We start from the raw sequence: 14,884 nt of genomic DNA, 5'->3' as shown, positions 1-14,884 counted from the left end.
GGAAAGGAGCCCCAAATTTCATTTCAGATGCAGTTATCTGTGTTGCTGTGAGCACCTGATGTGTTTCTGTTTTGCTTTTATCACTTTGGAGACTCAGAACAAATTCCAAGTGTTGGCAAACTGTTGCCTGAAATCTGGTTTCCGCCCACATCAGCCTGTCGGAATTGCAGCCGTAAAGGGCACTGATGGCTCTCTCACTGCCGAGCCCGGTGGTGGTGGCTGCCTTTCTGTCTATCCTTTCCGCTGGAGTGGGAGCCTTGGACTCTGGTGACCCCTCTCCATCTTAGTTCCCTTGGTTTCTGCTACCTCCCTTTCCTTAGGCTTTTCTCTGACCTGGGGCCCTTCTCCCTTCGCCTGGCAATGATGCCTCTCCATCAGTCCCTCCCCTGGGCAATCTCATCCACACTCCTGATTTCCAAGGCCATCTGTTTGCCAGAGTTTCCACCAAAGGCCTCTTTAGTGAAGACCTTTCTTCTGAGCCATACACCTGAATCTCACCTGCTTATGTCTGCAAGTTGAAGCCTTTTTGCATCTGATATAGTCCAGGAAAAGTCTTAGTCTGTTTACTTACAGTATCACCAACTCACTTAGTAAAAACCCTTTGCATCATTCATTCATTCAACAAGTATTTATTGGGCCCCCTGACTATGTGCCAGGCTCTGTGGTAGGCCCCCTGATCAAGGAAGCCCATTTCTGCCGCAGCCCTAAACACAGAAGGAAAGCAACTGTTCTAGATAAAGTCCAGGCTGTGACTTCTTTCCTCTGGAATAGTCTATGCCCCCTAGCCTCTCCCCTAACCTCTTCTTATGTGAGACAAGACTCAACCAATTAGGGGCTGTATTTGCTATCTACACGTATCTTCCTTTCCTTCTGCCAGTGACCCCATCTGAGGCTGCAAATGCCGCTGGCGATGGGCTCCCAAGCTCTGGACATGGTTTGGGACTCCAGACCAAGATGGTTTTGCAAATCCAATACTTTAGAGAAAAGATAAAACCTGCGTCATTCAGAGGAAACCAAGAGCCACTGGGATGGGGTCAGTGGTCCCCAAGCCAGTCAGCTCAGGTTGATTCTCTTCCTGTATCAGGGGGACTGGCTCACCGGCAGTGGAAGAAGAGCCAAGACACACTCAGCCTCAGCCTGGGCTACAGACCATGTCCCCAGTGGAATATCGCCTCACCTCTGCAAGATGGCTCTTTCCGCTCTCTCCCAGGAAGTTGAGCCTATTGATTTAGGCAACCAGGAGGAGCTGAGCTTCTTGCTCAGGGAGAGGGGAAGCAGGATGGTGGGAGATAAGAACAATCACTAATAGATAATATGCGTTTACTATGAGACAACAGTGTAACACAGAGGTAGAAGCAATACGCTATCTGGTTTACATGTGACATGGTGGTAAATGGCTTATCTGCACTATTGTACTTAATCCTTCCCATGACTTTATGAGGTGGGCATACCATTGTCCCCATTTTATAGATACAGAAATTGAGGTCCAAAGAGGTGGCTGACTTGCCTAAGGTCACACAAGAAATAAGTGGTCATGACAGGATTTGAAGCTAGGCATGGGTTAGGCTGTAAGGCCTGCACTCCAATACCACTGTGCTCTGCTTTCTGTCTAATTAGATGACAGGGTGAGTGCTTATCCTCCTGCCAACTTGGCTTTCGCGGAGAAGCCTGACGTAGGCTCTCTCATTTCCTTGGACAATCAAGTGGGACAGCATCTTGCACTCCACACTTCCAAAACTGGTCACACGGTTACTTCTCCTGCTTTGTCCTTGTCCTGCACTTGTTAAAAGCATCCCTAGCTAGACATTCTGCCAAGACAGAAACCTTAGAGTCACTTTTTAACATAAAAGTTTGGTAAGGGGAATAGGTGTCCCATGTAGGTTCCCCCCCAGCTCTGTTCCCCAGTGGGATGGGTTGAACTATGTCCCCTAAAAAGATATGTGGAAATCTTAACCTACCCTTCCCCGCATACTTGTGGATGTAACTTTATTTGGAAATAGAGTCTGTGTAGATATCATCAAATTAAGATGAGGTCATTAGGATGGGTTCTAAACCACCTGACTGGTTCTTTATAAGAAGATGGACATCTGGACTGAGACACAAGGAGAAGAAGGCCATGTGGAGGAGGAGGCAGAGACTGAAGTGGAGTGATGCAGCCACAAGCCAAGGAATGTCTGGGGCTACAAGAAACTGACAGAGTCATGGAAGGATCCTCCCCCAGAAGCTTTCAAAGGAGTATGGTGCTGCCAATGTCATGGTTTTGAACTTCTAGCCTCCAGAGCTGTAAGACAACAAATGTCTGCTGTTTTCAGCCATCCAGTCCATGGTACTTTGTTTGCGCAGCCCTTGGAAACCAATACACCCAGTTTTCCAATACTCCTTGTCAGATTCAACTCTGGCTATCAGAGTCACATCTACAGTCTAAGATGTACAACATATACGCATGTGCGTATTTCATGCAAGGTGACACCTTGTACACTATTCTGCGTGATCTTCACTTGATAACATGCATCCTCCCCACCTCTGTCTTCTCTGCTTCTGCCTTAGTTCGGCTGTCCTCCTCTCTCACCCGGAGTCTTGCAACAGCTTCCTGACTCCAGGCCTCGTCTCAGCCCACTTGCTGTGCCACCACCAGCTGCTCTTTCTAAATACAAATCTGATGGCCTGGCCTGTGGTGGTACAGTGGATAGAGCATCCACCTGGAATGCTTAGGTCACTGGTTCAAAAATCCAGGCTTGCCTAGTCAAGGCACATATGAGAAGCAACTACTAAGAGTTGATGCTTCCCACTCCAGCACCCCACCACCACCCCAACCCCTTCTCTCTCTCCTCTCTCAAAAATCAATAAATAAAATCTTTAAAAAAAGTTTTTTCTGCTCAATAATCTGTGACGGCTCCTACATCCTGTGTGACATAGTAAAAATTCTTAGGTATGGCCATAGAGACCCTCCACGGGCTGAATTTAGGCAAGTTTTTGGCACCAGCACTTGGTCCACACACTGAGCCGTGCTGCTTGAACCCATGCTCTGGGTCTGAAATCCTTATGTTTCCTCCAACACACATTCTTGCTTTTGCATAGGTGGTGCCCCCGTGTGGATTTATTTTTCTAACGCCCACCCCTTCCTCTTCTCCACTCACCTTCTCTACCTGGTCAATCTGTTTATTCTTCAGGATTCAGATCAAACGGTGCCTCTCGCATTTCTAGCTCTCCCAGACCCAGATCATTACTGCCTTATGTTAGAGCATTTACCAGAATGTTTCTGTAATTCCTTCAAGCTGTCTGCCTGCCCTCCACCCCAGTCTAACTCACAGCAGGTCAGCCATGCAGTAGGTGCTTGGTACAAGCCCGTGGCATGCAGGGAATGCCTCACCAGCATGGCTTCCGGAGCAGGCTCCGTGGCCTGTCCCTGACCCTGTTAGGGAAGGACAGCTGAGCCCCGAAGTGACTCTCCTGGGATCAGGGAGAAGGCATTTTCCTGCCTTCCACAAGGCGCTAATGCATTGACATCCGTATGGGGACGGCAGGCAGCAGCTCCAGCGGGGTCACCATGGGCCCTGCTGCGTGGACTGCATGTCTGTGGCAGCAAAGAAGGGGCTGGCGTTCGTGTGCACTCCCCAGAGAGGGCCAGGAGCTGGAGGACTTGTCCAGAGCCCAAGGACAAGGGCACTCAAAGAGACAGGAGAGAGTGGTTCTGACTCTGAGAGCCTGGGAGGCTTTCAGGGCCCCACAGAACCATGCCCAGGCCCAAGTGCTCCACCTCTGCAGGTGACCTTCTTCAGGAGAGAGCGGGGAGGCCCCAGGTCTGAATTCATGGTTCAAGGTGGACATGACTCAGGGAAATGGCCAGCAGGGATTTTCTTGTGGCTCAAGACCCAATACTCCAGTTTTTTCCATGAACCCCTGGCCAGGACACCACGTACGCCTCCAAAGCAGGAGTGTGACACTGTCCCTTCCCCTTCCAGGTGCTGGGGTTCTCTCTGAACATCCCATAGACCTGTCCATCTTCAATTCTTCTCTGCCCCACACCAGTTTTGACTTTCTTTGTAGAACTCATACTCTGAAATCATCTCGCTCATTTGTTCACTATTGTTTAGTGTCTGTGTCTCCTCAGCAGAGACTCCATCTCCTCTGTGCCCAGAACAAGACCTGGCTCCACAGAGATGAGGCCCAGATTGACATAGAGCATCTTGCTTTTTGACACCACGAGCTGGAATTCCCTTCGTGCGGGTGATCCTCTGCTTAAAGGGCCACAGATGTTTATAGTAGCGATTTTCAACATTTTTCGTCTCCTGCATATATAAAGTAATTACTAAAATTCTGCGGCACATCAATAAAATACTTTTTTTTTTTTCTTGTGGGAGAGACAGAGAAAGTCAGAGAGAGGGACAGATAGGGACAGACAGACAGGAAGGGAAAGAGATGAGAAACATCAATTCTTTGTTGTGGTTCCTTACTTGTTCATTGATTGATTTCTCATATGTGCCTTGACCGGGGGGCTACAGCAGACCGAGTGACCCCTTGCTCGAGCCAGCGACCTTGGGCTGAAGCTGGTGAGCCTTGCTCAACCAGATGAGCTTGCACTCAAGCTGGCGATCTCGGGGTCTCGAACCTGGGTCCTCTACATCCTAGTCAGATGCTTTATCCACTGCGCCACTGCCTGGTTAGGCAAGCAAAAAAAAAAAAAAAATATATATATATATATACACACACACACACACACACACACACACACATATACACATTTTTTGTAAAATAAAAACAACTATAATTTTGATTCATTCACACTGGATAGCGATTGTTGTATCGGCTGTTGTCATTTTTTTATTTGACAATGTAAGGGAAAAGAGGTCTGTGCCCCTGACTAAACAGTCAGGTAGTGTATGTTTTAAATATTCTTGTGGCACACTGGTTGAAAATCTCTGGTTTATTGGAACAAGAGCCAGCAGCCCCAAAAACATACAGCTTGTCTCCTATGTGACTTGGCAGCCACTAGATGCTGTGGCCCTTCTGGGCAGCAGCTGAGTCTTTCTTGACTTGGTATTCCTATGCCCCACACAGAGCCCGGTGGGCCATTGATTATACCCCATACATACTTGCTGAATGAACCCAAACTTTCAGCTGTCATTACAGGACTATGTAAGAGGAACCAGAATTTTAGGAAAGGTACTATTGTGGTTTAACCTTCACCTTAGAACCCAGTTTGTCCCACTCACTGGACAAACAGCAAAACCTACTAACCTCAAAAGGAGCCCAGGAGACCTGGGAGGGTTAAAAGTAACAGCTCAAACAGTGATGCTACTCATGAAATTCACACATGACCCTCTACGCCAGGGGGAGTCAACCTTTTTATACCTACTGCCCACTTTTGTATCTCTGTTAGTAGTAAAATTTTCTAACCTCCCACCGGTTCCACAGTAATTGTGATTTATAAAGTAGGGAAGTCACTTTACTTTAAAAAATTTATAAAGCAGAGTTACAGCAAGTTAAAGCATATAATAATAATTACTGACCAAGTACTTTATGTCGGATTTTCGCTAAGTTTGGCAGAATAAATCTTAATAAAACAACTTACTATAGTTAAATCTATTGTTTTATTTATCCTTTGGTTGCTCCGCTACTGCCCACCATGAAAGTTGGAATGCCCACTAGTGGGCGGTAGGGACCAGGTTGACCACCACTGCTCTACACCAAGGTTCTTCATCCTGTGAAACAACTGCCATGCCCATCTTTACAGGGGGTGAATTTAGCTCTGGGAGATGGATGGAGTGACTTGTCCCAGGTCACCTTCTAGAAAGCAGCAGACCCAGGTAACAGCATCTAGCATGGGGTTTGGTCCTTAGTAGATGCTCAATAAATATAAAGAGTGAAGGAAAGAACGTACTGACCCAGGGCTCCTGAGTCCCATCCCGATACTCTTTGCATCTTACCATCGCCAAACTTATCCACATGGGGACGGCTCAAAATCTTGTTTAAATTTAAGAAACACCTGCAAAAAGATTAACCATTTCCTGGAGGGAAAACCCCCCAAATCCTGTCTGTCAGCTAATACAGGATCTGCAAATACCCTTATCACTATTATTTTAACACAGCCTCATTTGGGAGCAGAAAAACTACCTCTGACAAATATGGGGAAAACAACAGTATTTACTCTTTGTATTTCTAAAATGTTTCAAAACTAATTAATTTTTTGAACACAGTACAAACCCTGCCAGAGTGTCTTATTTGTCCTTTCCCTTATTCTACTGCCCCCGCCCCCACCTCCCACGGGACGATGGGGGGGAAGAAAAAAAAAAAAGGACTGAATTTCCTAGGTTTAGATGATCTGATACTTCAATTAAGAAAGAATAAATGGGTCATCCCTTACAAACTGCAGCTGCATCAAATGGTATTCCTTTTGAATAAACCTGATCACCATGGTGAGGCTTGACTGTAGTTGAATAAAGACCAAAGCAGAAATCGCACAGCATTTGACCAAGGTCACTCTGAGAAAATCAATGGTAGCACTAGCGTCAGACCTGGGAATCCTTGACTCTGGTAGCTCTGTCCCGGCTGGTGTCTAGGCTGCTCCCCCCAGGAAACCTCCACCCGCTGGTAGGTAATTATATGTGCTAACAGTCACTGACACTCCAGCTGCCAACACCAAGTTCCAACTTCTTGCAGTTGTTAGGTTACCAAACTATCCCCCCTTCCTAAGGCTGTTTATTTAGAAAGAGGAGCCCAGCTCTGACTGACTCAGAACTAGGAGCCAGTCTGGCAACTTTGAAGAAGTCTGGGAAGGTAGAGACTAGGAGACTGTATTTTTATCTCCACTCTCCAAGACCTCCATTCTAGATCTCATCTGCCTCACAGTAGCATAACCTTCCGTAGCATAAGTTCCATAACCTCAGTGAGCCTCAGCTTTTCTATCTGTGAAATGGGATAATATTATTATATAAAGATTGTTAGTGCAAGGTGCAAAGTAAGAAGGATATCTGAATGCACAAAATGTCTTTGATCCTGTTACCTGCAAATTGGAAACTAATTCCTACTTCATGTCACATTAAATGAGACTGGAAAATGTACATACAGACATATCTATATGTTTCCTAGACTGAAAAACAGATGCTCTTAAAAAAAACACCACACACTCAATTCACCTTTTCATGTACTGAAGTTAGTTTAGGTAATGGAATAAGTAACTTTATACTTCATGTTTAGGAAAGCTAACGAAATACTATAGTTTAGTTTTTCTCTTTGAAAATGATTTCTGACCCTGGCTGGTTGGCTCAGCAGTAGAGCATCGGCCCAGCATGTGGAAGTCCTGGGTTCAATTCCTGGTCAGGGCACACAGGAGAAGTGACCATCTGCTTCTCTACCCCTCCCCTCCTCTTCTCTCTCTCTCTCTTTTTCTCTCTCTTCTCCCGCAGCCATGGCTCAAATGGTTCAAGCAAGTAGGCCCGGGCATTGAGGATGGCTCCATGGCTTTGCCTCAGGTGCTAAAATAGCTTGACTGCTAAGCAACTGAGCAGTGGCCCCAGATGGGCTGAGCACTGACCGGTAGGGGGCTTGCCAGATAGATCCTGGTGGGGGCGCATGTGGGAGTCTGTCTTCTGCCTCCCTGCCTCTCACTTAATTAAAAAAAAAAAAAAGAAAAAGAAAATGATTTCTGAACTTGAAAATTGAACTGGAACAATCAATTAGTGTATTTTCTACACACAATCATCTTTCTGGACAAATGAGTCAAGAATTGAGAGACAAATGACCAGAAATAGCCTCAAGACTCACATGGTTCAGACTTTCTTTGTTGCCTGCTCTAAGAGCAAGCGTTTGGCCAGGCCAGGAGGTCATGCTCACACCTGGAATACCAGCGCCAAGGCAGCAAACTGGGCAATGCTGAAACTGAACTCCTTGGTGTGGCTGTCCGAATGACACACACTTGATCACTGGACCATGTAGTCAAAGCTCTGTGTTGGAGGATGGGCACAGAGATGAACAGTGGCCGTTGATGCTCATGCACAGTCTATGAAATCATGACCAGGATTAGAAGCATCTCTAAGATGCTTCTATCAGTGTCTTCCAAGTGGGTTGAGTGTAGGTCTAGGGAGGGGACCAGAAAGAATGGTTATATCCCTGGATGTTTGGGTGTGATATCCGGTTCTTAACTCTGTTGCTTAATAGCTGTGATGTTGGTAGAGTCACCTAATCTTGCTGGGCCTTGATTTCTTCCTCTGTAAAATGGGACAGCACCACTTTCCTGGATGACACCAGTGTTTGTTTGGAAACTCAAATGAGAAAGGGTTAAAAGCCTTTAAGAATATAAAGCAACACCTGGGTACGAGCCCCGTGACTCTCTCAGGGACAGCAGAGACTTGGGGCAATGCTAGCTAACAGCAAAGGCCAGGTCGTGATCACTTCCCTCCCTTCAGGCATCGTCTGTGCAGGTGCTTGCACCACACTCCCAGAGGTGCTTTATTATTATGTCCACGTATCAGATGGGAAAACTGAGGTCCAGACAGGTTAACCAGCTTGCCCATGGTCATATAGCTAATTAACCAAGGCAGTGGGATTTGGACCTGGGTAATGGGACTCTGGAGTCCAATCTCCTAACCTTTAAGCCATGGACGTCCCCTGAGAGCATGAAAAACAAGGTGAACTTTGTCAGCAGGATCTAAGAAAACATTTTCTTTTTCCTGTCACCCAGCAGCCCAGGCTTGCTCCAAGGAGGACAGCTAGAGTTTCAAGGTTATCCCAGGCTGGGGCTGGGGCAGTGAGCAAGGACCGTGGGAGTGAGCCTGTAGGTCAAATGCCACACCCAGGAAACAGGTGGCAGGGCAGATGGGCAGAGTATCTCATCCCTGGCACTTCCACTAACACACTGTCCCACCAACAGCTTCCTAATGTGTAAAATGGGAGGATTACACTAACCTCAGGAGGCTGCTTTAGGGATTGAAGGAGACCAGTAATGAATACAAACTCTTGTGTCAATGGACAAATGCACATAGTAGGTGCTCAATCAATGGTTGCTTCCCAGCCCTGCCCTGAGGCCTGCTGTTATTCTAGGACTAGATGACAAGGTGTAAGGTAAGGAATGGTGGAACAGGCAGTAATTGCCTAGACAGAGACTTAAGGTTTCTGTCTCAGTGGTTAAAACCATGCATCCCAGCACCTGGGCTGCCTGAACTCCTATCCTGGCTCCACTAATTACTAGTCCTGTGACCTCGGGTGTGTTGCTTAACCTATCCATGCCTGAGTTTCCTTATCTGTAAAGTGGGCATAATGGTATGCACTTCATAGGGTTTGGGGAATAGTAGATATTAATTAATCTGAGTAAAGTGCTTAGAACAGCGCCCAGCACAAGGTAAGCATTCAATAAATAGTAGCAGTGATGAGGCGGATCAGCACCTCACATGTTCCTGGGGTGAGTGGTGCCTCTGGGCCCTCAGTGGGCTATTTATTGTAATACTGCAAACCCTCCATATCTTCGCAGAAACAAATCCGATCCTGGAAGGGAATTGGAAGAAATTTCTACCGCTTGGCCATATGATTGGGCCAGAACAAATAGAGGAAGAACAGTTTCTCATCGAGTGGACAGTGGAGATTTGAAAATGGTGACAAGGACCATCTGGCAAACAGCACAGGGAATCAGGAAAGGGCACATACACACCCCTGAGTTTCTGTGCTTTTTTTTTTTTTTGCATTTGGAGCCAGGTTTTGACTTAGCTGAGTGAGTTGTTTTTTTTATTTCTTTTGCTTTGGACAAAAATGAGGCCCCATAAATAATTCCCACCTGGATGGAGGAGAGGCAGACAGGGTACAGGCCCGAGAAAGAGGGGCTCCAGCCCTGCGCACGGGAAGAAGCAGAGGTGCGCTCTTATCCAGCTAGAAATTGTACTCTACAAGGTTTTGTTAGAAGGCTATAGGAAAGACCATAATTTACTTCTGTGCAGAGAGGGAAACAGAGGGAGAGAGAGAGAGGGAGAAAGAGGGAGAGAGAGAGAAAAAAAAGACACAGAGAGAGTAGGAAGAATATGATAGAATCAAGTCACACAATATTCTGTAATTGAAAATCAGAGCATTCCCACATAGCCTTGTCCCTGTCCTCCATCCCTGGAACTCAAGGGACCCGCTTATTGTTAAACCCAGTCTGTCACTGAAACCAGTGGAGCCTCGATCTCCGCAAGGCGACCTGCTCGCCTGAGCGTTCGCCAGGCAGGGCTCGGATTGGAGGAGTCTCACGCGGAGTCCGGGAAGGGTGCCCCCTCCCTGCGCGCCGCCCGCCCGCCCGCCCTACCTGAGCTGACGAGGCTCGCAGTCCACGCCGGGCAGCAGCAGCCGGGCCGCCTGGCGGACATCGTCGCTGTCCATGGAGAAGCTGCGGCGGTGGCCGGCGTGCGCCACGGCCACCCGGATCCACTCCATCAGCGGTGGCAGCACGAGGAAGGGCCTGCGTTGGGGGAGGGACGCGGAGAAGTGTTAGGGGGGCTGGGCCGGGGGGGGGGGGCTGCCGGCTCGGCCTGCCACCACCCCTTGTCCGCCAGCTCCCTACCCCCACCCGGCTTTCCCCGGTGGCCCTGCCTCTGAAATCTGGAGTAGTGGGAGAGCCTTTGGAGACATCCTGACCGCTCTGGTGACTCCGGGGCAGGATCCCCCGAGTTTTTGGGCCTCAGTTTACTCATCTGTAAACCTGGGATGAAGTCACTGTGAAAGGATCAGAGGGGACTGTGCTGTGAGTATTATCTCCCTCAGAGATCATGTGAACATAAAGGAGATGACTCACTTAAAGCACCAAGCACAGGGTCTGGTGCTCAGAAGAACCCCCCCTCCCAAATGCCTGGAGTTATTGGTACTTGGGCTGCCTATTCTGGGCTCAATGTCAAGGTGTCCTCTGGCTCTCCCTTCCCATCCCACGGCTCCCTGCCATCCTTCTGGTGCTCTCCCAGGCCTCAGTTCTGCCCAAGCACCGGGCTGCCAACAGGCTTTAGCACCTGGGAAAGGTGCAAAGAGAGCCAAGTCAGCAGGCAGCTGCCAGCCACAGCCAGCAGAGCAGGGCCCAGGGGGAACGGTGGGTGGGGGAACTTGGCCACACACCCCTGAAGCTCTGGGAATCTAGGGTTTTTCACCTGCTAATGGATCACAGCAGGGTGTTCAGCTTGTTTTAGGAATTAACGGTGGCAATGCCTGTGGCTGAACTATAAATTCCTAAGTGTAATATGTTTATGCCATCTTCCTGTCTCTTCCACTGATTGTTATAAACTCTGTCCTATCATTAGGATTACCTGGAAGGGGGTGGCAGAGCTTTTGCAAAATGCTGATGCTTGAGTCCTGTTGCAGGGGCTCTGACTTAACTGGCAGCTTTTAAAATCCTCCCCACGTGAATAGAACGTGCATCCGAATTATCTGGAGAGCTTGTTAAAATACAGATTGCTGGGCCCCACCCCTGGAGTGTTGGATTCAGTAGATTAGGGGAGGTGGCCAAAATTTGTGTTTCTAACAAGTTCCTGGGTGGTGCTGATACTGCTGGTCTCTAGGCCACACTCAAAGCACCGCTGCCCTGAAGTACTGATAGAAGGCTTGGGAATCACCTGGGGTGTGTGTGTGTGTGTGTGTGTGTGTGTGTGTGTGCACATGCACATTTTGGGCCTTATCTCCAGCAATGTTGATTGTGTAGTATCCAGGGATATAATTTTAATAAGCAGCCCCTACGATGCTGATTTAGGCAGGCCAGGGACCACACTTTGAGAAACAACTGTGAGATCAGGAAGGTGTCTTACATTCAGCAGGGCTGGGACTAGAGTGCAACATGTGGGGTGCTAAGGGTGCAAAATTTAGGGCAGCCAGGTCATGCGAATATGTTCTAGTGCCTCTCTTGCCTCATTCTAGCCCTCATGCTGTCACTCAGTCCAGCGTGGTTGCCATGGAGCAAGAGGGTGGTAAACAGGTGGATGAGCAAGCCCCTTACTGTATGTGGATGTCATACGCTTCCCACCACGTTTTTGGTGGCAGGTTCAGGCTTATTTATTTAATGTTAATACTATTAAACAGTTAAGCCCCCCCCCCCCTTAACATTCATCTCAGTTAATCCCATTCATGATCTCATCTAAATGCTTAGGACCAACCTACGAGCTAGTTAGGATTATGCCTATTTTCTAGACTAGGAGAATGAATTTTATTGAGGTTAAGTAGCATGCCCAGGATCAGAGGGTTAGCAAGTATGAGAGAACTGGAGTCAGACCCAAGTCATTTATAGCTCATGTGCCATTACCCCATATGATACCGACATTCTTTTGTCCAGCTTCCCGGCATACACTGTGGTACCCAGCATGCACTTGCTGTACCAGGGGAGCTGATCTGGCCATGAACCCTCGACTGCATGCCGTGTTCCGTCCTGTTCATGCAGCTTTGACCCCGTCTGGAAGGCCTTCTGCCTTTCAAAATTTACACTCCACTTAACCATCTAACCACAATTCAAATCCCACCTCCCCTCAACATTTCTCCTGATGACTCCGCCACACCACACCTGGCCCTCTCTCTCCCATGGTAGACCCCACTGCCCTGGCCTGACCCGATGGCCTTGCAGATGCCCCATTAGAATGTAAACTCCATGGAGCAAGGACCAGGGATTTCTCAGCTCACTGATCCAGCCTCAGGCTCAGGACTTAATAAATATTTGTTCATGAACCAGACTAATATTTACCTTTTTTTTACTGGGTAAATGGATAAAAATCGAGTTTCTGGACCCAGGGACCTGCGGGGCAGATTCCTAGGTTATTTCTGCCTGAATTGGCCTACTGCTTAGACTGTCACTCTCATTCTCTCATTCCCTCCATCACCTAAACTGAATTAGGCACTCAATAAACACACACTGACTTGAAATTGAATTGGATTCTACTGTCTCAGGTGAGCAGGACTTATTTCTGACACCGTCTCCATCACTGTGGAAACCAGCCCCGAGTGCTCAGAGAGAGCTCCCGGGGCTGCTCTGCAGAGGCCGCCCCCACCCCCGCGCCCCTGCCTTTCTTTGGCCAGATGCCCCTGAAGCACAGCTCACAACTTCCAGTCCCTGGCGCTGGGACTCCATCACAGACTGCCCTTGGCTGCTGACTTTCATGTGAGGTGCCAAGGCCTCGGGCAAGCACCCAACTCTTGATGAATGCCAAAGAGGAGAAAAAGGCTCTCCTGCCTTCAAAACAACACCTTGACCAAGACAGCTGGCAAGCACCAGAATAAGAAACCCTGATTACCAGGATTCCAGGCCCCTCAGGATTTTTCTATGCACCTATTCTCATTTCCCAACATAACCTTCTTTTCGTCACTCTGACCTCAATAGTTTATAAGTTCATGAATTCTTTGCCAGCAACTCATTTAAAAATCTTCTTATCTTGTCTACTCAGAGGGCAAAAACAGTATGACTTGGGATGTTTCTCTTGGAGGAGTTGGAGATGGGAAAGAGTTCTAGGACACTGAGTTAAGGAGAAGGTAAAGAATGCTGAGGGGAAGAAGACTGCATTCTCCACATAGATATTTTTAAAAATTTTTATTTAGACAATTAATTTTAATGGGGTAACATTGATCAATTAGAGTACATAGATTCAGAGAAAACATCTCCAGATCATTTTGACACTTGATTATGTGGTATACCCATCACCCAAAGTCATATAGTCTTCCATCACCTTCTATCTGGTTTTCTTTGTGCCCCTCCTTCCCCCCTTCCTCTCCCCACCCCCGGTAACCACCGCACTCTTGTCATGTCCCTGAGTCTCATTTTTGTGTCCCACCTATGTATGGAATCATACAGTTCTTAGTTTTTTTTGATATATTTATTTCACTCAGTATAATGTTATCAAAGTCCATCCATTTTGTTGTAAATGATCCTGTCATTATTTCTTATGGCTGAGTAGTATTCCATAGTGTATATGTACCACATCTTCTTTATCCAGTCATCTATTGAAGGGCTTTTTGGTTGTTTCCATGTCTTGGCCACTTTGAACAATGCTGCAATGAACATGGGGCTGCATGTGTCTTTATGTACCAGTGTTTTTGAGTTTGGGGGGTATATACCCAGTGGAGGGATTGCTGGGTCACATGGTAGTTCTATTCTTAATTTTTTGAGGTACCACCATACTTTCTTCCATAAATGGTTGTACTACTTTACTTTCCCACCAACAGTGAATGAGGGTTCCTTTTTCTCCACAGCCTCTCCAACACTTGTTATTACCTGTCTTGTTGATAATAGCTAATCTAACAGGTGTGAGGTGGTATCTCATTGTAGTTTTGATTTGCATTTCTCTAATAGCTAGTGAAGATGAGCATTTTTTCATATATCTATTGGCCATTTGTATTTCTTCCTGGGAGAAGTGTCCATGTCCTCTTCCCATTTTTTTATTGAATTGTTTGCTTGTTTGTTGTTGAATTTTGTAAGTACTTTGTATATTTTTGATATTAGGCCCTTATCTGTGCTGTTGTTTGGAAATATCATCTCCCATTTAGTTGGCTGTCTGTTTTTTTTTGTTGTCAGTTTCTTTTGCTGTGCAAAAGCTTCTTAGTCTGATGTAGAAGCCTTTACTTCCCATTTATTTATCTTTGCCTTTACTTCCCTTGCCTTTGGAGTCAAATTCACAAAATGCTCTTTATGGCCAAGGTCCCATGAGTTTAGTACCTATGTTTTCTTCTATGTGATTTATTGTTTCAGGTCTTATATTTAGGTCTTTGTTCCATTTTGAATGGATTTTGGTACAAGGGGACAAACTGTAGTCGAGTTTCATTCTTTTGCACGTGGCTCTCTGGTTTTCCCAGCACAATTTATTGAAGAGGCTTTCTTTTCTCTATTGTGTGTTTTTGGCTCCTTTATAAAATGATTTGACCATATATATGTGGTTTTATTTCTGGGCTTTCTATTCTGTTCCAT

The 14,884-nt window shown here is 46.9% G+C and overlaps 1 protein-coding gene across 2 annotated transcripts in view; it reads right to left on the bottom strand.

Annotated features, from left to right (window-relative positions):
• ABTB3 (ankyrin repeat and BTB domain containing 3) overlaps window positions 1-14,884 on the bottom strand; it is a 297,599-nt gene that overhangs the window by 58,277 nt on the left and 224,438 nt on the right. For both annotated transcript variants that reach the window (XM_066358225.1, XM_066358226.1), the window contains exon 4: window positions 10,271-10,423. In XM_066358225.1, the coding sequence (XP_066214322.1) occupies window positions 10,271-10,423 (153 nt within the window). The remainder of the gene's footprint in view (window positions 1-10,270; window positions 10,424-14,884) is intronic.

This window comes from Saccopteryx leptura, chromosome 1 (assembly GCF_036850995.1).
Source record: "Saccopteryx leptura isolate mSacLep1 chromosome 1, mSacLep1_pri_phased_curated, whole genome shotgun sequence".
Taxonomy (NCBI): domain Eukaryota; kingdom Metazoa; phylum Chordata; class Mammalia; order Chiroptera; family Emballonuridae; genus Saccopteryx; species Saccopteryx leptura.
The sequence above is the reverse complement of the archived record's forward strand: the minus strand, read 5'-3'. Positions and strand labels throughout refer to the sequence as shown.